Genomic DNA, 24,457 nt, shown 5'->3' on the forward strand with positions numbered 1-24,457 from the left:
GTGCAAGGAAAGTCTCCAGCAGCCTTGGAAAGAGTGCATACGACCTTCAAAGAGCGTGTGGAGATGGTTGGAGAGTGCTGCACTGTGCTTTTTAGTTTTTAAAGGGTTGTTTTTGCTATATGCGATTTTGGCTTTACGCTCTATCCCTGGAACTTAAGCTCCATGTAAGTTGCTCTGATAACTTTTTCCATAAGAGCAACGTTCCATACCCTTTCCAACCAAGTCTCCAGGGTCAAATTAGCAGATGTTTTCCAGTGCCTTGCTATAACTTGTCTGGCTTCAGTCATAAAAAGGATTAACACTTCTTTAAATATTAAGTCTTTCAAATAATCGATAAACAAGCTTAAGTTTGGGGGTCACAGGGTACCATTTGACCTGTAATTACAGATACATCAATCATAATTAATTACCAAAGGAATTCATTCTTATTGCAGCTCTACCACATATGGAAATAAGGCCCCAATTTATCAATATGATTGATTAAAACATTTATCATAGTTGTTGTTGTTTTTAAAAAACTAATTAACCCCAAACATGCTACTTAATTGTGCTCTAAAAGCAATGTAAAGAAATTAACAACACAACCACCAGCAACTCATGGAAAAAGTGGATAGAGAAAAGTTTTTCCCCGTCTCATAATAGCAGAGCTCATGAGCCTCCAGTGAAGCTGAATGTTGAAAAATTCAAGACAGATAAAATAAAGTATTTCTTCATGCAGCACATAGTTGGACCTTTGGAATGGAGAGAAAGAAACAATACTGAACTATACTAGCCCCTGGGCAGAAATTATTTTTGGTGTGGTTCATGAATATGTGGAATGACTGGGGAAGTTTTGGACACTTGATCCAAGCCATCCCCTGGTTTTGCCCCCGTCATGTTTCAATCCTCCTCTGGCATGTTCCCTTTTCTGCTGCACCTGTATCAGAGCTCCAACATTGGTAGGGTATAGAATGTAGAGGTAATGACAGGAGGAGGAGGGGAATCTGACATGGGCTGAAGTCAGAACTCTCCCCACCCTCAGAGAAGATCTGATCCTTCCTATTACCCTTCGTTCACCCTCCTAGGGGCCAAAGAATTGCAGGTGAAACCATATAAACCAGAGGTAGTAAACTAAAATATCTTGAACTCACTGGCATCTCTTCAAATTCTATATAGATACAGCTAACTCAGAACATTTAGGGAAGTAACATTTATTTTAAACTATGAATTGATGGACTTTGACCAGTTTGGATAAGAAAACAATTATTTGTTTATGATATTTCCTTCTTGCATTATGGAACCAAAGGCTCTATTGCTTTTTTTTAAAAAAAAAGTTAGTTCTCACTGAGCATTGACATTCTACTCCCAGAAGCAATTTTTCAGAGTGTTTAATTTTAATTTTAATTTTTTAGGTACAACGTCAGCTGCAGTAAGAAATTTGGGTTATATGGCTCAGACAAAAGCAGTCGTTGGAGCCGGAGCCTTGGGCGACGCGGGCGACGGCCAAGCAGCTCTGATGGAGCTCCCAGGGAACACTTCCTTAGACAGGTCTGTGGAATGCTAATAAACTCCATGGTGTCCTTTTGTAAGAGTTAATCAAAGAAAATGGTTATACTGTGGTTTATCTGTACTGCATTTTCCAGCTTCCAATTACTTATCCATCTGCAGAAGAAGACTTGGCTTCTCAGGAAGACAATGTACCGGTTGCCATGACCACTCGCTTGCGAAGGCAAAGTGAAAGGGAAAGAGAGCGTGAACTTAGGGAACTGAGAATTAGGAAAACAACAGACAACATGGATTTGTTACCCACGATACAATCTGATCCATCCGGATGGACCGTGGAAGATGTTTGGGCCTTCATACATTCTTTACCTGGTATGGAGATGGAACACATTTGTGTGCTAAGAATGTCCGATGACAATATTACTACCTTGAGGGGAGAGGCAGAGGAGGCGTGGGAGAGCTGGTTTGGGTTGCAAAGAAACAGCTTTAATATCACATCTACTTACTCTTGTGCTTCTAGAGTTTACTTTCAGAATCCTTGGCAGCAGAGGGGGGTTTCGGGATTTATACAGTGACTTCCAGCAAATTCTCAGGCTTACCAAAAATAAAATAAAATCTCAGTCAAAACAAATTAAATGCAAACATTAAAACATTAAAGTGATTTGCAGGGGGGGAAACTGTTCAGGTTTTAAAGCCTGGAAAAATAAAAAGACATTTGTCTAGTTCCAAAATAACATCAGGGTAGGTCCCAGGTGAGCCCATCACAGTCAGAGTGCCACCACTAAGTAGGCCTTTTCTCTCGCAGTCACTTAAAACCACTCAGATGGAAACTGTCATGACAGTTTTCAAAATAGCTAGTTTATTTTCAGTTCTTAAATCTTTTTCTTTTGCTTCCACACACCTTAGTATGTCCACCAGTACTGTTTCATAATCACTATGGCATTGTTTAGTATCCCTCGGTACATCATTGAGGCTGTTGTGTAGTGAGAGGTTTATGCTACAATAGTGTGGTAACACCTCCCTATTCAACTGAACCCCGATTTCCTTTTAAACATCCCAGATATCTCTTGTTGAAATAACACTGCATTGGCTGAATGTGTTTGCTTAGGTAGCAGCTAGGATCCTGAGATTTCATCCACGCTCCATTGCCAAGAAGTCTCCGGTCAACAGGGCTAATTCATACCACCAAGCAGGAGGAAGAGCCCCCCCCCCAATCCTTGTGTTGTGGTCTGTGTATTGATTCCTATTCTCAAAGATCAAGCTGTAATCTGTGAACACTTCAGACATTACAGTGTTATGTGATTCCCATTCTGTTGGATCTGTGTCTCATCTGAAGTAGAATATTAGCATTTCCCACCCCAGAAGACATAAATGGTCTATTTCAGAGCATGCAGAGATGTGAAGGAAGTGTCTGCTGCAATATTTCAGTAGTTCTACAACAACAGAAAGAGAAGGCCCAGGTCAATGAGGAGCTGGAACCCTTGAGAATGTGCTCTCTTTTCTACCAACAATAATGCAAACAAGGATGGAATTGTAGGCAGGATTTAGATAAAAGTGGAAGTCATTAAGCCAAGGTTAGGGGGAGGAAATCTTATTTCAAGATCGCACTGCCTATTTTTTTAATTGATATTTGTCATTTCCTTGCAGGTTGCCAAGATATTGCCGATGAATTTCGAGCCCAGGAGATTGATGGGCAGGCTCTCCTCTTATTAAAAGAGGATCATCTCATGAGTGCAATGAATATTAAGCTAGGACCTGCACTGAAAATTTGTGCACGAATCAACTCCTTGAAGGAATCCTAGTGGGAAATAAGGCTTTAAATCACAGCTTCCACCATATGACAGACTTGTAATAAAACAGCATCTTAACGTTTGATGTGATTATTACTGCTGTGTTTTGCTAAGCATCCTTTTCCACATCAAGACTGTTGGAGGAGCATATCTAATGTAATCTTCCAAACCTTCCAATAGTTATCCAGCTTATCAGGAAGCATAAGCTGTGTTGGCAAGTTGTTGTAGTCAAATGCAGGGCAAGGAGAGTCAGTGGAAAGCTCTATGAGGCTTCTGTAATATGTTGCGAGTGATGCTTATTCCAAAAAGGTGATTATTTAACATTCAAGATTTAAGCTTTTTTTAGAAAATGTAACCTTGATATAACCTCGATTACAGTTTCAAATTGTGTTTCTATACACTTTTTCCTTTGTAGAAAGCTTTTTAAGAATATGGATTAACAGAAGAGTCCGCAGAGTCTGTGGAAGCACTGATTATGGTAAAATGCTATGCATTTAATTGTGCTCTTTTGAGTTTCAATTAATCCTGAGCGTATAGTTTGAAGGGAACTTGCAACTGACTTCCTCTTCTCTCATAACCCTACAGCTGCCCCACCACTGTAGTATTCTCTTTTAAGTGCTGAAGCTTTTCTGTGAACATGCAAGATATTTTGTAAATGCAGTATACCTTCCACTGTCAGAACCTTGGTCACTTGAATTCCATGTCAGCATAAGCATCCCTCTCCTGTGTACAAACCTATGAATGTTTTTTTTGGGGGGGGGGGAGGGGGTATTCCTGCTAAATGAAGTTGTACAGTTAGTTGTGATGCACATAATGGCAAAACTGCTGAGAGCTGGAATGGCGGTGTGGCACCCTTCCTAAACGATAGTAAAAAGCACATACATGATGACGATCATTCTTTGTATGCTGCTATGCACTGAAGAGGGCATTATGTTGTTGTTGTTCTGTTGTTGTTTTCTTCTTCCTGCTGGTTTAGACCAAAGGAGATAATGTACACCTGTTCAATTGAAATGTGTCACCCATATGCTGGTGTACAACTCCAAATTCTTGAATAATTCTCAATGGCAAATTGAATCAGCAGACATTTCTAGACTTCGCTTTCTTTCTATAGTTCTCTTGCCTCTCCATTGTTTGTTCCCCTAGCAGGTGTTTTGGTGGACACTGCTGGGGATGTTGTTCTTCCCTCTCCATAGGGAATAAGCACTTTTTGAAATCACGATGGTTTTTCTTTGTAATATTTCCTCGCAGCCCAGTATTCTCTGCAGCAGTTATTCATGTTACAGCAAGGACCCTTAACCAATGGCACCAAAGTATTAAGAGTAAGTGTTCAGAAGTTTGTTCTCTATATCTGAGTAGGAGTTTGAATCATTCTTTGTAAGATCTTCTACCCCACCGTTCAGTTAGCATGCTTCAATGAAATGGGGCCCAGTTCACTGAATACTGCTCCTAAGCCAGACCCACTAACATGAATGAGTGTGTCATAAGACTAAGGGATCTCTGTTCATTTTAATAGAGCTTGTTCAAAAGAAATGTCTTATAGATCGTGATCATCATTTAACTCAGGGGTAGGCAACCTAAGGCCCGTGGGCCAGATGTGGCCCAATCGCCTTCTAAATCCGGCCCACGGACAGTCCGGGAATCAGCATGTTTTTACATAAGTAGAATGTGTCCTTTTATTTAAAATGTATCTCTGGGTTATTTGTGGGGCCTGCCTGGTGTTTTTACATCAGTAGAATGCGTGCTTTTATTTAAAATGCATCTCTGGGTTATTTGTGGAGTATAGGAATTCATTCATTCCCCCCTCCCCCAAATATATAGTCTGGCCCGCCACATGGTCTGAGGGACGGTGGACCAGCCCACAGCTGAAAAAGGTTGCTGACCCCTGATTTAACTGAATGTGAATCTTCCACAAGGGCTTGTGGCCCGGTAAAATGTTGTTTGTTTTATTGGGCATTAACACTGTATCTGTTAATTTAAGGGTGGTTTAATTAGCAAAAATACTTAAGACTACTGGTTTTAGCCCTACTGGTTTTTTTAATCTCAAAGTTAGGAATGCGTTCAGAAAGGTATTATAGTTAACCTTCAACAATTAATCCGTTAATTATTATCAGAAGCTCAAAGTAAGTAAATTCTTTATAGTGTTAAAGGAGAGCTACCAAACATTTGCAGGTGTGTATGGTAAAGGTTTGAGAATTACAAAGTATTAAGCATTCTCCAGCTCCTCATATTTACTGCGCATAGATTCTGTTGCATATGAAACATGCAAACATTTTATAGGATGCAAAGTAGTTAAAGCTGCCTCCAAATCATATGGTCTGGTTCTTTACGGAAATAGTAAATAGTGAACAGCTAACTGAACTGGTTTGTTGCCTAAATAGAATTGGCAACTGTAAGTTCAGAAAACTGGTAAAGGTGGTTTTTTTTGAGAAAGCACAACAGGAGGATTTCAGAATTAAGAGCTTTCTTCCACATTTTGGAGGATGGACAGAAATTAGTTGTTCAGTCTTACTCATATGGAATTTAAGTGGGGAACATTTGAGCCATTTTAGTCTCATTTACTTCACAGAGATTAAGGCTGAAGTATGAAGCATATTTATGTGGGAGTAAGTCCCATTTTAATTCTGTGTTACAGTTCTCAGTAAATGTGTTGTTGTTGTTTAGTCGTTTAGTCGTGTCCGACTCTTCGTGACCCCATGGACCAGAGCACGCCAGGCACTCCTGTCTTGCACTGCCTCCTGCAGTTTGGTCAAACTCATGTTCGTAGCTTCAAGAACACTGGGCTGTAAATCATATGAATCAAAATATTTCAATTTAACTGAGTGCTACACAAAGCTTATTTTGTTTTGTAAATTGCTATTGTTATTATCATTATTTTTAAAAAGTCTCTTATTTTAAGCATCTGGGAACTGGAACAATGTTACATAATTATAAATAGAGCACAAATTCATATCCATGGCTGAGTGATTATTACATAAACATTATATAAATTATACCAAATGCTCAGTTACTTTCAATAGCTGCACTATGTATAGGTTCACAGAGAATCCTGACAATAATTATAGAATAATATAGTATATTAAAGTATTGTGGGCCTGAGGATAAAAAGTAAGAACAGAAGCACAGATAATTCTGCCCTGAATAGAAACATTTGTTCGAGTTGTCTCCAACAAACCAGTTTGTCCTGCAAGATGTGTTGCTCAAAGAACCAAGCGCTTACCTTATCCTAATATATCAGCCTATCAGTTTGATGGGTTCCTTTCTCTCCCCTCCCATTCAGGCTGCGGCAATGGTGGCAGACCAAACACAGGGGCAAAGAAGACTGATGCTGTGGCAAGCTGCTGTCATAGCACCACCACCCCTGGCAGAAGCAGCCTAATACAATTGACAAGCCACTGCCACACTGAACTATTTGAAAAAGCTATACAGAGAAGTTTCTGTATTATGCAAAAGCCGACTGGTTATTGCCAAAAGGCCTTTTGCTCTCAGCATTGACCTCAGGACAGTAAAGTTAGACTTTGGGACAGATAAAGAAAGCACATCATCTCCTCCTTGTTCATCCCCTACAACTCAGCTTGTCATTTTATGGCAATAGCCTTCCTGCCCCTGCCCGCCCCCGCCCCCCCCCACTATAGAAGGCAATGTTTCACAAGCCATTCCAGTGTATGCACTGGACTTTCCCCTTTAATTTAACCAGGTTTGTATGCCACTTAATTATAAATGAAGCCCCTAAGCAGGTTACAAAAATATACACTAATTAGTTAATAAAGGTAAGGCTTAAAATAATTCTTTTTTTAAAAAAATATCAAATTATAATTAAGGAGTTATAAATATACATTACGAGCTAGAATTACTGATTAAAATGCACATCAACTTTGCATGTCTAGGTAGGCTTGCTTAAATAGAAAAGTTTTTAGGCTCCCAAAATAGTGCAGTGCCTAACAGCAATGGGCAAGAAGTTCCAGGGTGTAGCAATTGCCACTCTAAAACACTGATTCCTGACAGCATGAAAAGGAGCACGATCAAGTGAGAAACTAAAGTGGTTTTCATAGCTTGATATAATAGACAGGCTAGTCTGGGCCCTGAGTGAATGAATTCGTTTCAGTTTGCCTTTAAGTTTTACTTAGCATGATGTGGATATAGTTAGTGTTTATTCTTTAATATGGTTAATTGTAAGGGGCAGATGTGTGATCTTGAAGACATTTTAACACTGTATGGAGCAACATGGACATGTATGTCAATGTTGCTCCATACAGTGTTAAAATGTCTTCAAGATCACACATGTAGTCACTACATGGTATTGAGCTTCAATCCTGCCCTACAGTTAGGAATAGCACTTGGATTTCAGATTCCTTTAGTAGTGCTTGTAGCATTTAGGGGATGCCCAGAAATAATTGCACAAGGCTTGTTAAAAGTGATCTTCAGTGCTTGTGTGAGTACAGCAACAAGGGGAAGCACATTATTTGCTTACAATTATCAGTACCATTATCAGCAGCAGCATTTCAGGGCTAATTCTCACTTTACATTTTGTACTCCGCTTCCAAAAGAACAGGATGTGAAATGGGAAGTGGTAATTTGTATTGGTTGATAGTTTGGGGACTATTTACTGAAGCTACAGGCTTAGTATGGAGTATTTTAAATTTTAGTCCTAAGGTAAATACAATGTTTTTTTCTTCTTCTTTTAATAAAATTCCATGCCTCTTTGGATCTCATCCTTGATTCACTTGATTCTAGTCAAGTGATGACATTTATAGAAGTTAGAAATCTGAGTCATACTTGGGCTATGTCCAGTCACTGTTAGTTGCAAGGTTTTGAATCTAAGGGGAACTACAGGAAACAGTATGCTTGAGGGTGTTTGGGGGAAGCATGTACCAAGTCACACAGAAACTTACACTACTATTCTGGGCAATTTATCATTTATAGACTGTGCCACCAGAGTTGGCCACACCTCAGGTCTTCCTCATAGATTAGCAAGCATCTGCACAAAGACAAGCATATTTTCCATGTGGGTTTCAGGCACAGACTGCACAAAATTATACTCCTGACACTCCAGAACACACTTACATTAGATGGCTATTTTCCATATACCAAGCTGTAATAGGATTAGAAACGTCAAATGGCACCAGATGTAGTAGTAGTATTAGCAGCCACCCCTCATCGCTGTCAGTTTAATGACTTGTCATAGTGTTCGACCTTTTTGTATTGATGTGGGCTAAAATCCCATGATTGTAAACAACCATGGAGATTTGACAGTAGACTTCACAAGTGTGCAATGTAAATATACATCAGGTATATGTGATGGAGTCATCTGCAGAAAAAGGGCATAGAAAACTGCCTTTTTATATATTTAAAACAAAATTAAGGACATGAGCCAGAGTGAGGGCTCAAGTGCCTTTCAGTGTTTGAGAATCATTTGATGATTCGCCTGCATAATCGCCCCATCAGTGATGCACCAAATGATACTTGATATCTTGTCGGGCAGTTAAAATAGCCAAGGATCAGTGCCTGCTGACATCCTGTGAGTAAGAACATGTGAGGGATTTAAACACAGACTAACAAAGCTTGGCTAAAGCTATTGTATATGGAGAAGAGGTGTCAGACTTGACTCAGGGCAGTATTTTAGGAGAATGGAGAAAGGACAGTAGCAATGGAGTGATGGCAAAGCAAGTTCTGGGGTGCAGCGTTGATGGAAGTTACTTCACATCCTTCATTTTCTCTAACAGGAAGGAACAGTCCTTTAAACTGCAGCTCCTTTGCAGCACTAAGTTAGGTATAAACAAGCAGCTTACATCATATTTCATCACCAGTGTTATTATCTCTTCACACAAATCTGTTAAGTAAATATTCACACCTGAAATGCAAGCTTGACATGTTCTTCCCAAAACTTTGCATGTAATCTTTTAAATAAAAAATGCTTACTCTAAAATATGTTCTTTATAATGTTATCAGTGAAATCTAAGTAAACATTAACAGTTTACATTTCAGTAAATATGATTCTAATGAAGGCATAAAAAACAGATTGTTTGCAATAGTAGGAGAAAGTTCCCTGCATATGTCTGAAGCTAGTCTGTTATAGTAAATGAAAGCCTCATATAGCACAAGATTTCAACCTTTGTTGTGTCCTAACAACTAAAAGATAAAAGAACCCCATGTAAGTGGTCTACGAGCTGTTCCCTAAGTAGCCTTAGCCTTTCTCGACTTTTTCCTGTGGTTTTAGGTCTTTGTTAGCAAACTGACATTACAATTATCCTTCCCCATTTCAGACCTTATGAGAAATTGTGATTAAAGATACTATGATCAAAGTACAGTGGTACCTCGGTTTAAGTACACAATTGGTTCCGGAAGCGTACTTAACCTGAAGCATACTTAACCTGAAGCGAACTTTCCCATTGAAAGTAATGGAAAGTGGATTAATCTGTTCCAGACGGGTCCGCGGAGTACTTAAACTGAAAGTACTCAAACCAAAGCGTACTAAAACTGAGGTATGACTGTACTAAAGTTGGCATGCAGTGGGAGGAAGGAGGAGAATGTTGACGCAATGTTTGTTCCAGCTAAATATGGTTTCCTGATGCCAGAATCAATATGTTCAAACTGGCATCTTAATTAAGCAAGATCATCTGGAATCTGTGCCATTGGGGAAAAACTGAATACATATATTAACTCTTTATTATATATATAAAATCTCATTTGTATTAGGAAATATTTCTTCCACATACTTCTGGATTCTTTTCTGGAGTTTTTGTTCATATCCATGGTCTTTTAAAACCTCTGATGCTAGAGTACCTCTGTTAATAATTCCTCTCTTTGGGTGTCTAGTTATATAGATTGACAAAAGTACTGTGCCCTCCAAAAAAACCTATAGGATAACATTGGCCCTATGGCCTTAAACATTTCTAACTCTGAAAAATGGCCATTTTGTGTTCTTTACCCTTTTCATAATGGATGAAATAATATTTCTGTTACGTGAACCAGTAAATGGATGAAGTGGTGACAAATATAATCTTAACTTTACTGCCTCTTCTATTGCACTAATATCTGAAAATGCTGTTTAAGCAGATAAAGTACTTAACTACAATTTATAAGCTTGTAAACTAAATTCTTTATGTTCTGAACCCCGTTTTTGTATTTATCCAGGGTAATTTCTCCCTCTCTTCTCTTTTGTTACATCTATGAAAGCCAACATAGAGACAAGGGTTATGTTAGGAATTAGCAAATTTGTGTGAGGCTGAGAGACAATGGGACTTTGAGTATATTTGCATATAATTTCATGTAAAATTAATCACACTTCTTTGTTTGCCTCAAGAGGCCCAGAGGGTGGCAACACAAGAATGGGCCTTCTCTACAGTGGCTCCCCATCTGTGGAATGTTCTCTCCAGGGAAGCTCGCCTGGCGCCTTCATTATGCATCTTTAGGCGCCAGATAAAAATGTTCCTTTTTAACCAGGCCTTTGGGTGATTTGATTGACATCCTATGCCCTTTTAAAATGTGGGGTTTGGGGGGGGCGGGGTTATTGGGTTGTTGCTTTTATTTTGATTATGTATTTTGTGGTTTTATATTTTGATTTTATTCTGTGAACCGCCCTGAGACCTCTGAGTACAGGGTGGTATATAAATTCGATAAATAATAGTACTATATGTACGTCTGTGTTTGTATCATGGAATGGTACTTCGATTTTCCTAAACAAGTGGTTTAAGCATATGTAGCAACAATTTGGCACTTTCATTGTTTCCAGTGAAAGTTTAAAAAAATTATCCCTCTCCTAATTCAGCTGTATCATTTTTACATTTAAAGAATAAGCCACACAGTGATTTCGGTAAAAATTGATCTGTATGTATCCTTTTTATATAAAAAGCACTTTCATATTTACATAGCATGTGGATGAATTTTAGATTCTCATATTTGTTATGGTCTGTAGGAGTGATGTAAAATTTACTTGTTATTAAATCTGTCCATGAATAATCAGATTATACAAAGGATGAATCAAAGCACCTTATACTATTGCTGCTTCAATTTGCTTGTAATTGCACCTTTTGTTATTGGCACACACATTTTTTTAAATTGAGCATTCTTATGTGGTAATATTTGCTTCCTGTGGGGTTAAATATTTGACCTACTGCATCACCAACTTGGTTTATAGTTGAAACTTTACATTGAAAGTGTGAATACAGTGCTGCAGAAATAAAAGCTACTTCCATTTGTCTAGTTTGATGTCTTTTTTCACGTTGAAGGAAGAGTAACAGCCACTTATTACTTTATTTCCAATGTGTTGTTCAAACGCTGTGTAATAAAACTATTTATTATTTATTAAATGTATATACCGCCCTATACAATATAAAAACACAAAATATTTAATCAAAATAAAAACAAGAACAACCCATAACCCCCTGCAAATAATCAGAGGGGAAATAGAATTTAAAACACACATACACAATATTCGTAATAAAACCTATAAAAATACGCACACATCAGGTATCGTCAAGGATTAATTTAAAAGATCAATTTATCTGTCTTTCAAATCAAAACATTTTAGCCATTGGTGTTTTCCCCGATGGCAACCATTCATAGAAGCTCTTTGATCCAGTGGAAGCTTCCATGGAAGGGCACTAGGAGGCAATTTTCTATTATTCCCCATGCCTTCTGCAACCCTTGCCCCATCGCCAAATCTGATCCAAGGGTTGAGGAAACCTTTGGGACAGCATTTGGTGGGAGCAGAGAAGGTGGCATGGAGGGCTGCAAGAGAAAGGTGGAAATTGCAAAAACTACCTCCTTCCATCCATGGTAGCCTCCACTGGATCTGAGAGCCTTGAATGAAATGAGGGCAGAATTTGGTTATTATTACAAACAACACTGTTGGGCACCTTTGACAGTAATTTGTTATTATATTGAAGTACAGGTGAAACTCGGAAAATTAGAATGTCGTCGAAAAGTGCATTTATTTCAGTAATGCAACTTATTATTATTTTTTATTTTAATTTTTACAAATGCTTTCTTTTGGAAATTCCACATTAATAAAACAAATAGTTACAATAATACAAAAATAAACATCGCTATTACATTACATTATTTACATTCCATTTATAATTGACCCGCCTAACGACAAATAATTACAATTACAACAAATAAAGACTTGACATATCTTGCTTTGCATGTCATGCATCTAATATAAATTGCGTTACTAAGATGCACTTTTTGACGATATTCTAATTTTCTGAGTTTCACCTGTAAGCACCCAACTTGGTAAACAGCACACAATTATAGCACCGCTCACATACACATATTGGTGATTCATCCTCCAAAAAACCTACAAACGTTTACAAATGTCGCAGATTAATACAATATTTCCCGACCTATTATGGTAACTCAATATTCCTCTCTCACAGCTGCTTGCTAACAGATGAAACTTTGGGTGGGGGGCTTTTGACTTTTCTCTTCATCTTGGCAGTTGAATGGGGCAAAGCAGAATTTCCAGCTGACAAATGGATCCACATCCCAAGTCTCTTCTGTCATTTCAATCTGGTGGCGCCTGACCCAAAATGCGATTCCAATAATAAAGCTGTTGGCAAAATAAAGCCAGGGAACGTTCATCTCTACGCAAGCAGGAATCTCTGCACCAAGGAGCAGGATTAGCATCTGAAGGAGCACAAATGGTGCCCAAGTGCCAATAAAGCAGATAATAAGTCTTGTCAAAAAATGCTTCGCAGAGTCTCTGAAGCTGCACTCGGGCATGTAAGGGAAGAACAAAACAACCTCTCTCTCAATAGAAATTAGTTTAATTGATTTTACCATATCCAAAACTTCTGACCAACAGAATGCAAGAACCAGGCATATGATAAACACCATGCCTATCGTCAGCCAGTAGCTCTGGCTGCTGGTGTAGAAAGGGCACTGGGAGGCAGAATTGGAATGGCTTACCTCTAGTCCTATAGAGCTGCCTGGAAGATTCAGAACATAACAGAGAACTGAAATCCATGTGAAGGCAACAGCAACTGCGTATAGTGATCGCCAACACATGTTGGGACGCTTGGAAGTTTGGGTTATTGTAAGGTAATAATCCAAACCAGCTACAAAAGAAACTGGGTAATATAAGATTCCATAGGCAAGGGCTGCTATCTGAGCCAGAAGGCAGATATGATACACAGTAAATCGGATGCCTAAAAGCATGAAATCCTGAAAACAGGCAATGAGGGACATTGTCGCTAGAAGCACAAAGTCAACAAAGGCTAGTGAATTGCAGAAATAGCCCATATAACTCTCACGGAGATTTGGTTTTCGGACTTGTAACAAAAATAGATTAAGCATGACTTTCCCAAGCATGATGAGCAGAAGAGCTCCACTAGCTTCAGAATGATGGGAGGCTTGGCCATGTTGAAAATATGAAAAGGAACAGTTCTCACAGAAATTGGCAGCCATTATTTTGGATGGAGTTGAGTACTATTAAACTTTATTTCCAATGCATACCTAAAAGATAAAAAGAAAGGTGTGTTAGTTATTTCTAGATTCTTAGATACATAATTAAAATAGCAGTACAAGCCATACATTAAAAGCTCGTTGGAATAAAATATGTTTTTAAAGACTTCCTAACAACAAAGAGGGATGCTGATCAATACCTCCAGGGAAGGGATCCCACAACTGCGACGACTCCACCAAATTGGGTATACCTATCCGTATTAAAAGGTATTGCACAATCAACCCACTGCCAGAGGAATTCATATAAAAAGTTTCTTTTTCTTATCCAGCAGGCTTTAAATCATGCCATATTCATATGTTGCCATTCTTCCATTTTCTCCGCCTTCCTCAATTGTCAGGAGAATGAACACAGAAAACCAAGATGTCTTGTGTTTTGCTTTCATTACATTTAGGAAAGCATAGTGGTGAAGCTTTTGCATGTATGCAGTCTCCTATTAAATCCTTGGCATCTCCATTTTAAAGTCAAATAGCACCGCTAGAAACACCTCTGCCTCAGACCTTTAAGAGACATTGCCAATCAAAACAAACAAAGCTAGGCTGAGATGGACCAAAAAATCAGCCCCATTTCCCAGTATGTACTGAAAACACCATTGCCCTGTTTCTTGTCGTGCACTGTCAGAAATGATGGTTTTGTTCAGGCATCCCCAAACTTCGGCCCTCCAGATGTTTTGGACTACAATCCCCATCATCCCTGACCACTGGTCCTGTTAGCTAGGGTTCATGGGAGTTGTAGGCCAAAACATCTGGAGGGCCGCAGTTTGGGGATGCCTGGTTTTGTTTCACAACAAAGAAACCATAGCCCCAAGTGAGAGGTAGCTCTATACATGCAATCTTGACCGTAAGGCTCAGAGCTAGACACCAAAATTATTAACCAAGTTATTATTAAAGGCAGTTCACAAAAGCCTGTTGGAACAAAACAGTATTCACCTGCCAGCAGAAGGACAAGGAGGGAGCCAGTCTAGCTTATCTGGGGAGGGAATTTCAAAGACTGGGAGCAGCTACCAAGAAGTCCCTCTCCCATGATCCCACAAAGCATCCTTGTGAGAGTAGTGGGAACAAGAGAAGCCCCCCCCCCCGAAGATCTCAAAACCCAGGCAGCTTTGTATGAGTCATCAGGAAACCATCCAGATCCATCAGCCTCCTGGGGTGCAACACTTATTTGGTCCCCTACCCCTGCAGAGACTCTGAGTTCAAGCAAGTCTAAACTTTACCAGGTAGTAATCTGACCATGACAACTGAACTATAGAAAGTTCCAACACTCTAAGATTGCCATAATCCAATTCCATGCAGAAAACCAAGACCAGAGTCCATTCACTGACCTGGTATGGACCAGCATCATGAGATCACAAGGCAATAGAACCATGGAGGGGGTTGGAAGCAAGAGAAGTTCATATATATTTGTTTATATCCATCTAGCCCAGGCATCCCCAAACTTCGGCCCTCCAGGTGTTTTGGACTACAATTCCCATCATCCCTGACTACTGGTCCTCTTAGCTAGGGATCATGGGAGTTGTAGGCCAAAACATCTGGAGGGCCGCAGTTTGGGGATGCCTGATCTAGCCTATGAATTTATGTGTACCTCTCAGTTTTATACTGAATCAGACCCTTGGTCAACCAAAATACGGTACATTGTGATGCATATCCTGCAGGCCAGCAGAACATGATGTAGCCACTGTTCAATCAAGTCACTGATCTGGGTGGGTGCAACCTTATCAGTCAGAACCTGTAGTCAGCAAGAATGAGGCCAGTGGCATTAACTCTTGAATAATGCAGCCTTTATCCAAAGAAAGACCTGGACCCCACCACCTCTGGCTCAAACAGTTGTTTTCAGCCACTCTTGTGTCAGCATTTCTATTATAAACCTCCCCCCCCCCCAATCCTGCCTGCTCCTCGCTCCTATCTTTTAAAATGTTATGACTCAGCCTAAAAGGCCTGGGCAGCATTCATAATCTGTTCACGAGGTCAAAGCACAAGAGCCGTTTTATTTGCATAGATTATTCCTATTAGAGGAATGCCATTGTGTAGGAAGGCTTAAAATGGAAACATCAGGTGTTTGTACTCTTGAAGGCAGCAAAACTGAGTATTCTTGAGTCCTGTACAGCTGCAGAATTCTGTTTCCCTCAATATTACAGTTTTACACTTTTTTAAAAAAGCAAGTGTCCAATTCTCTTGATTTGAAAAGTTTCACAGCACGAAAAGTTATTTAATATGCATAAAAATAGAGGGCTGTGAACAGCTGGGGAGTGGGGAGCAAACAAAGCAGGACTACTAGGCAGTCTGACCTAGAGGGAAAGTACCTTTTCAGCTTCAAGCGATTAACCAAAGCTTCCTTCCTCATGTGCTCAAGTTTCCATGTGCTGCTCTGGTTTGCCAGAAGCGGCTTTGTCATGCTGGCCACATGACCTGGAAGCTATACGCCGGCTCCCTCGGCCAATAATGCGAGATGAGCGCGCAACCCCAGAGTCGGTCACGACTGGACCTAATGGTCAGGGGTCCCTTTACCTTACCTTCCTCATACCCACACCACCTTGTGCCTCAAGCCAGCTTACAAATTTACCATTATTCAATAGAAGCATTACTGTCCAAAGCAGAGCCACAATAACCCTTACAACAAAGTAGTTCAGTATGACTATTCCCATACTGTACTCTAGATAGGGCGAATAATGATGAAATATTGACTTTTTAAAAATTTCCTCATTTATTTTATTTAACAAAACTTAAACTCTAGACAAGACTGAGGCACTGTTAGTAAGTGGTTCTCTAAACCAGAGGGGTTGGATACTGCTGGCTCTGGGTGGGGTAACATTCCCTCCAAAGGAGTAGGTACATAGCTTGCGGGTACTTCTAGACCTGTTACGGTTGCTTGAGGTTCAAGTGGCCTCAGTGGCACAGAATGCCTTCCACCAGCTTTTCAGCGATGACGCAGCTGTGCCCCTATCTGGACTGGGATAGTCTTAACATCTTTTTGGCTATGCTCTGGTAACCTCTAGGTTGGATTACTGCAATGCATTCTACAGTGGTACCTCTACTTACGAATAACTCTACTTACGAATGTTTCTACTTACGAATGGAGCTCTGTCTGCCATCTTGGATGCAGTTTAGATAGGATTTTTTCTATTTACGAATTTTTAGATAGGGTTGCTTCGACTTACGAATTTTTTCTCCCAATGCATTCCTATAGGATTCGACTGACAAATTTTTTCGACTTACGAATGTGCGTTCGGAACGCATTAAATTAGAGAGGTACCACTGTATGTTGGGCTGCCTTCAAAGACAGTGCAGCAACAGCAGATGAGATGGCACAGAATTTGGCAGCTAGATTGGTGACAGGGACAGAACAGTCTGGACATATACCGGTAATACCAATTCTGGAACAACTGCATTAGCTACCAGTTAGTTTCCTGGCTCCATTTAAAGTGCTGATTTAACGTATAGAGCTTTCTTTTTTATTTGCGTTTATTATAATTGCATTTAGTATTTTTGATGCTCTAGTATTTATTATTCTCTTTGCCCTACTGCTGAACTCGGGGTCTCCCTGTCTTAAGGAGAAATAAGAAAGTGATCCACGACAGACAAAGACCCTGACAGACACATAGCACGATCCAAAGACTATCATGCGTAAGAGCCATTATGGAATAGCATCATCATTCATGGTTATCACCATAAGTTTCCATAGTCAAAAAGCAAATGATTGTGGTTTGTCTTTTCTTCACCAATATGATCAGCTGCTGCAAAAGCAGCAAATGAGGCTCTGACTATGTTGTCTCCTTGGCATACATGTATCACTTCTTTGGATCCTGACCAAATGCTTATTTTGTTTTGCATTGTTTTATTTTATTTGTTTTGCAAGCAGATTGTAATGGAGTAGGAAGAGGCTAGAGACATTCAATCTGTTGCTTTCTTGGCTTAAGGAGATTTGTTATGACCGAGTTTGGAGTTATCAAGTTTCCTCCAGTTTACTTAAACTTCTGATTCATCTCTTGAATGTTTAAATAAATCAAAGGTTATCTCATTGTACACTGACACTATGAATAGGGTCTGAATTAACTTGTTGGATAGGGAAAGACAGTTGACCTGACCAGGCAAGATTTTGGACCTTGTAGACCATTTTCTCTAAAAATGAGGCTATCTGGTCTATTTACTAGATATCCTCCCTTTTTAGAGAAAATGGTCTATTTACTAGACGAGAATGAACTCTTACATTGCACACAGCACATGGTGGTCCTTGTGCTTTTGTTTATATTAACATCTCAATGCTGAGTAAATGTCATAAGAAGTGGCTGATTGAGACCATTTTGATCTTCACCCTGGTCAGACCTCCAGCATTTTATATAAGGAACTCCAAGGACCAAGTGTGTTTAAAAACAAGGTTCTATGCAATGCTACTGCTTCCATACAAAGGGCGAGCTACACAGACACAACTTTGCAGTCTCAGTGCAATGGATGTGATAATGGTGTCACGAGGAAAGGTTTGGATTTGTTAAGCAATGGGGAATATTCTAGGGCAAACTAGGCCTGTATAAAAGGGATGGCTCCACTTGCACTAGGACGGAAACATCATTGGCACTTAAACCTGCTTTTCCACCGTTTTTACTTTACCTGCTCTGGAAGGAAGTTGTCAGGAGCTGAGGAGGGTCCAGTTCAGAACCCATCTCTGCACACACACCCCGATGAAGATGATAAATTTAATGTTAATTTAAATCAGGAAACATAGAACCAACAACTGTGAGTGCAGGGGCACAGGTTAGCAATTTAGAGAGACCAAAGCACCATCAAAATACATTGGGTGAACTAGAGCCCTTGGTCTTAGAGGATGGCATTGATACAGAGGGCTTGGCGGACACCTGGTAGAATAGAGAGAACCAGTGAGATATGGCTATTTCTCGAAAAACTCAATAGGAGGGAAATGGTGAAATATTTATACGATCAGAAGAGAAACCAGAGTATTTAATACTCTCAATATATGCAAAATAATATGTTTGTTCTTCACATAAAAGTAAAAGAATGGGACTTAGCAAATATTGGATTAATAATCCTTGAAGCAGAATGGATGTGGACCTTAAAAATATTCCCAAAATGTGGCTAGACTTTTATATGCACAAGATGGAATGATTCATCATTATCTACCATGGAGGAATGATTGTTAACATTATTGGACTTAACAGAGATGGCGAAGTTGGCATGTTTAATCAGAGAAAAGTCATTGTCAATATTTCTTGAAGATTGGAAACTCCTTATAGACTTTTTGTGTGAAAAAGGAAATGAAATTATGATATCCGAGTTTGAGGATTGAAGAAAATATTGGTTTATAGAAAGTGGAATTGTTGGGTGTTGTCTTGAAGTGGATGTTTTGAATAATACCGGTATATTCCACACTTTTGGCTGAAACATGCATTGCTGGAGTTGTAACAGAATTAAGGTGTACTGTACAGTACAATTTTTTTGGATTTGTAAAAAAATAATGCCTTTCTGGGCAGAAGTACTGAATCTTACACAAACAAGTGATTTCACAAAAATGATCACACTATTTCCAGCTGTACTATACTATACACACATTTCATAATCCAGAAAACAGTTCTGCAATGTCCCATTGAGTTCAACAAGGTACAGGTAAATGGGTACGGGATTATAGTCTTAGTCCCATACTCAAATCCAACAGCTGGTATAACCGCTTCAAACATAAGCAGGCACTGAAAGAGTTGGAAAAATTCAGTCTTCAAACCACACATGGATTCAGAAGACTATGGAACAAAATATTATGCAATTCTAAATATGTGTCCTTGGGGCGCCTACACAAGATGTGGCATTTTTAGTTCAGGTTAAGTACCGTAATCCAGTCTACCGACTATACCCATGAACATGGTCAGTGATGAGGTTGATACTTTTACCCAGGGCCATCCTACAACAGCCTTGTGAAAAAGTAGTGCAAATCCCTCCATTCACCAAACAGATAAATTAAGAAAATAAGAAAAGCTCTGCTGGATCAGGCCAAATGTCTATAAAGTCCAGGTTTATGCTCCCACTGCAACCAACCAGATACCGGTACCTGTATCTATGATGAAAAGCCCACAAGCAGGAGTGTGACGGCACTCTCCCACATGTTGCCTTCAGTACTGAGGGTGATAAACGGCCATTCTGACTGATGGACACTGAAGTGTGAGCCTAAAGTGTGGAACTGGGTCCTCTGCAAGAAAGCCCACTTCATGTGTGCCCACTTCACATGATTTTCCCCCAGTTTTATTTTTGTATTCTTTTCTTAAAATTTATATACCACTTGATTGTAAGAAAGAACCTTGAAGTGGTTTACAAAAAAATAAAATGAAAGAATAAAATTATCACTAAAAAGTTACAAACGGTTAAAACCACAATAGAATACTGTAAACTAAAACAAATTTGAACTCATACAAATTTTCCAGTTGGTTGTCTGTGGTGAATCAGAGCTATTCACTATGTGAATCAGAGCTCAACCCAAACCAGTGGTCACAAAGAAACCTATTTGTAGAGGACCTCATGCAGCACATGAGTACTGCAGCACCCAACTAAACCTTTCAAAAGTGGGATGGAGTCTCACCCTTAGCCCTTTGCTTACCGGTAATTAGCTGCCTCATTGATATAGGGCAATAAGCTGTTTTGAGTTTGCGATGCTAAACTGGAGAAATACAGATTCAAATCTCAATAGAGGCCAACATTCACATGAATATGATTAGTAATAGCATGAAGAACTCAATCATTCAGAGTCCTTGATGGGGCAATCAGACATTATTGTTAACCTAGAGCACAATGGTGCCTACTGAAGACATTTTTTGTTTAAGAAGGCTTTCCCTGAGGTGTGGCTCAGTAATTTATGAAATATTAACTGTACATATGTAGAGAGCTGGACCATAATGAAGGCTGATCGCCGAAGAATTGATGCTTTTGAATTATGGTGCTGGAGGAGACTCTTGAGAGTCCCATGGACTGCAAGAAGATCAAACCTATCCATTCTTAAGGAAATCAGCCCTGAGTGCTCCCTGGAAGGTCAGATCGTGAAGCTGAGGCTCCAATACTTTGGCCACCTCATGAGAAGAGAAGAATCCTTGGAAAAGACCCTGATGTTGGGAAAGATTGAGGGCACTAGGAGAAGGGGACGACAGAGGACAAGATGGTTGGACAGTGTTCTCGAAGCTACGAACATGAGTTTGACCAAACTGCGGGAGGCAGTGCAAGACAGGAGTGCCTGGCGTGCTATGGTCCATGGGGTCACGAAGAGTCGGACAAGAGTAAATGACTAAACAACAACAACAATGTAGAAACAGTTGTTTTTAGCGTTTTTACGGGTGGTTTTATTGTTTTTAGAAATCGTATTTTAACTTATTTTCTCTTGTTGTACACGGCTTGTAAAATAAATAAACTTCTTACCGCCACACAAATTAAGCTCCCTTGACTAGAAAAGGGTTGTTCATGTCAACATCAAATTTTTAGTAGCTCATAAGACTGGCCAGCAGCAATTTTTTTTTCAAGTCATGCTCTTTACAGTTTTCTTATTCCAAATTCTTTGATTATTCCGATTCCTCCCAAGGAAAGCACGACATGAGCACACAGCACATGCAAAAAGCCATTATTGGGAGTGTCAGACAACAAGCAGGTCGCAAACTATTTTTTAGTAACCACCTACTTACTAACAGTTACCTAGCAAAGATCTTAGAAAGTACTTTTGTAAATTGTGGGTTTTCATGAGGTTTGAAGCAACCCTCATAACATGAATTGTAAGGAAATAATCTTGCATCAGGTGTGTAAAGGAGAAAGGGGAACACATGCCTGTGAAAGAGGAGTCAGGGAAGGGGAGGGGAGAAGTGGGGGTTGTTTTCATATCAGTGGAGGGGAGTTAAAGAGCTAAGTGTGCAATGGGGAGCCACAAAATAAAACACTGGGTCTCACACATCAAGGCAGATGGGGTGATAATAGGGCCTCATGTAGACCAAATATCTTGTTCTCACTGAGGTGATAAAACTTATGTACGGGTATACTATTTCAGACTGCAAGGCGGGGGCTCACAATTTCCATCCATACAAAATCATTTTCTGTACACACAAAAAAGGACTAAGGAGAAAGATTCAAGTCTAGCTTACTCTCCCCACATCAAGAAAAGCAGCTGCAGCGGAGGTGGGTGATTTTCAATAGAAAAGCAGCTGGAAGGGTAAAGCAGTCTCCAAACAGGAGGGGTTAGTGTAGTTTGGCACAAAAGGTGGAGCTGGGGGTGAATTATGCAGTTGGAAAGTTGATAAAATGCAGTTTTGAAAAAGGAGGATCAGACACTTTAGGTTTTTGTGTTTATTAAGCATTTAAATAACAGGCCATGTCAAGGACAGAATATATACAAATTATATGAGTAGAATGCACTCAGTTTCCTTACTTATTACAAACGACCCAAACCACATTAAAACATCTTTGTTTGGGCCTCTTCTTCACCTTCACTTTCCGGCAGGTGACGCTTCAACTCATCTAGGTAAAGACTTTGTGTATATGATAGCAGCCTCTAACTCACAAATGTAAATGCTTATTACACAATAAACTGTAAGGTTAGTTTTTAAGGTGCAAAAAAAAAAACCTCATCCAGGTAAATACCTTTAAAGTACTCTGATTTTTTTGGTGCAGAATAGTTACTGAACTAAGGCAGATTCATAAATGCACCTTTGCTGTACAGTAGATAACAACTATGGAAAAACCATCATGGATACACAATATAAACTTCAAATGGTCTCATTTGGGGTTAGTTTTTTTTAGTGTGGTGTGTCTGATTGGGATTTCCGTAGTTGGAAAATCTGCTTTATAAAAACCTTGGCAGCTACATGTCTTCTCCCAAAACGGCTTTTCATTTTTCAAAATACATAAATAAAAATAAAACCTAAACAAAGTTACACCTCCCCATCGCATGTCATTTGACCTCAATCACACCTTTGTGGTCACATTTCCTGACTGTTGTTTTGTCAGAATCTCCTTTTGTTTTCACCTTCATTGCCACAACTTAACTCGTGAGCAACCTTTTCCTTCCAGAGGTGCTGTGTGTTCAGCCATTGCCTGGCAAGCAGAAATCTAACCGATTTAACTCTCACGATCCACACAGAAGCTTAACCTATTGCATTTCTGCCTGCTGCGCAGCTGGTTAAAGAGCATAAAGCACGAACTCACCAGTCTTAAGCCGTCTTCAGTTTCTAGGCAAGATAGCACATCAGGAGGAGGGCTGGACCAAAAAAAGGACATTTCCCCCCTCACCCCCGCCTTCCATAAATCCTTAAGTTTCTAAAATTAGAGGCTCAAGCCTGTCTAGCAGAAATCCCACGCGAACCTAGGCTCCCTGGTGCGGCTACTCAACTGCGGGGGGCAGTGGAAAGAGAGAAATGCACTCTACACACGCTCAGAAGCACTCTCCTCTTCACGAATCCCTCACGCCCAAAGGAGGTTCCGGACTCAGCAAACCCTGTCAACGGGCGGCAAACACACAAGCCGATCTGCCGTTGTCATCTCTTAAAGCAAACCTTTAGATTTAGAGCGGGCTTCAGAGTTCAGCTCGCGGGGCGGGAAGGAAGGAGGGCGAGTTCCTTCGGCGGCCACTTTTAACCTGCAACCACCCAAGCCCCACGCCATGATCCAGCAAGACGCTGTGCTCGGCGGGAGAGCGAGCGAGCGAGCAGGCGGTCGGGCTGCCTGCTTGACTGGCGGCCACTCCCAAAGGCGGCTCTGGGTGGGGCTTCGCGGGCCTCGCTTCGCGGGCAGAACCGGTCTGACGGTTTAGAACCCTCTGGTGGTCGTCCATTTCTCGGCCTGTTTCACCTGTATGGCGTTTAATCTGACCCGTCCAAAGAAGCCGTCATCTGATTTTGAGCGCCCCTAAGGGGGCTCACGTCTTGGTCAGTTTATATCCCATTAGCCGTCTCGCATGGATATTATTATTGTTATTGTTATTATTATTATTAAATTTTAAAGGAGGGAAAGACTTTCACCACACGTTCACTCAGCTCTTGAGCCGCCTCTGGGGGCCTTCGCCGCAGACGGGTGGGGAGGAAATATAACGAATAATACACATGCCCCCTCCGACAACCTGCTCTCTGCTCACATTTCATAGGTTTTACCTCAACAAAGCCAGTCTCTGGCATAAATGTCACCTGGCCAAGGCATTTTGGCAGAGGCGAACCACAAAACGGCGCCCTTCTGAGCACCAGGGAAGAAGGCGTGAGGGAAGATCTACATCAGGAGCTTTACCTTTTTTACATCAGGAACATGGGGGTGGGTAGGTGGGAAATAAATATCTACATGGGGTTCTTCTGCTGCTGCCCCTGTGGATCCTGCCGCCAGAGGCGGTTGCCTCACCTTGCCTAATGGTTGGGCCAGCCTTGCATAATAGCTATAGTAAGAAAACAATGGGTACGTTTTGGCAGCCCTAATCTCCCACCTCACCCTCTCCTTAAAAATAAAATTGCTCGCTGGATCCCATCAGCAGCACACCCATCATGGGTGGGGGTTGGATTTTACATTGCAATAGGCGGACGCGATAGGTGTGAACCTTGAACACCCCTTCCTAGTGGGCAGCAAAGGAGGGACTTGCGCTTGGGAAAAGGGTTTAAATATTCATGTTTTTGATAGGAAAGTGTGTGCCTGCCTTTTCAAGTCACCCACTTGCAAGTGTTTATTTTCAATAAAATATTGCTGCTTCATCAACTTTGCCCAGACTTTATTATTTCAAA

General features: G+C 40.3%; 2 protein-coding genes across 11 annotated transcripts in view; one reads left to right on the forward strand and one right to left on the reverse strand.

The window, feature by feature from the left end:
* Nucleotides 1–7,492, forward strand: part of PHC3 (polyhomeotic homolog 3) — a 48,820-nt gene extending 41,328 nt beyond the window's left edge. For 5 of the 9 annotated variants that reach the window (XM_060274366.1, XM_060274367.1, XM_060274368.1 and 2 more), the window contains 2 exons: nt 1,392–1,527; nt 1,623–3,271. In XM_060274366.1, coding sequence (XP_060130349.1) covers nt 1,392–1,527; nt 1,623–2,057 — 571 coding nt within the window. In that variant the 3' untranslated portion in view covers nt 2,058–3,271. Of the gene's footprint in view, nt 1–1,391; nt 1,528–1,622 lie in introns of all 9 variants that reach the window. The other 4 variants (XR_009557563.1, XR_009557564.1, XM_035133094.2 and 1 more) reach the window with 4 other exon arrangements.
* A 3,283-nt stretch (nt 7,493–10,775) lies between these two features.
* Nucleotides 10,776–24,457, reverse strand: part of GPR160 (G protein-coupled receptor 160) — a 31,555-nt gene continuing 17,873 nt past the window's right edge. The window contains exons 1-2 of one of the 2 annotated variants that reach the window (XM_035133886.2): nt 22,905–23,423; nt 10,776–13,727 (exon numbers count right to left, since the gene is read on the reverse strand). In XM_035133886.2, coding sequence (XP_034989777.2) covers nt 12,657–13,679 — 1,023 coding nt within the window. In that variant the 5' untranslated portion in view covers nt 13,680–13,727; nt 22,905–23,423 and the 3' untranslated portion in view covers nt 10,776–12,656. Of the gene's footprint in view, nt 13,728–22,904; nt 23,424–24,457 lie in introns of those variants that run through there. The other variant, XM_035133887.2, reaches the window with a different exon arrangement.

This window comes from Zootoca vivipara, chromosome 5, assembly GCF_963506605.1.
Source record: "Zootoca vivipara chromosome 5, rZooViv1.1, whole genome shotgun sequence".
In the NCBI taxonomy this organism is placed as follows: Eukaryota; Metazoa; Chordata; class Lepidosauria; order Squamata; family Lacertidae; genus Zootoca; species Zootoca vivipara.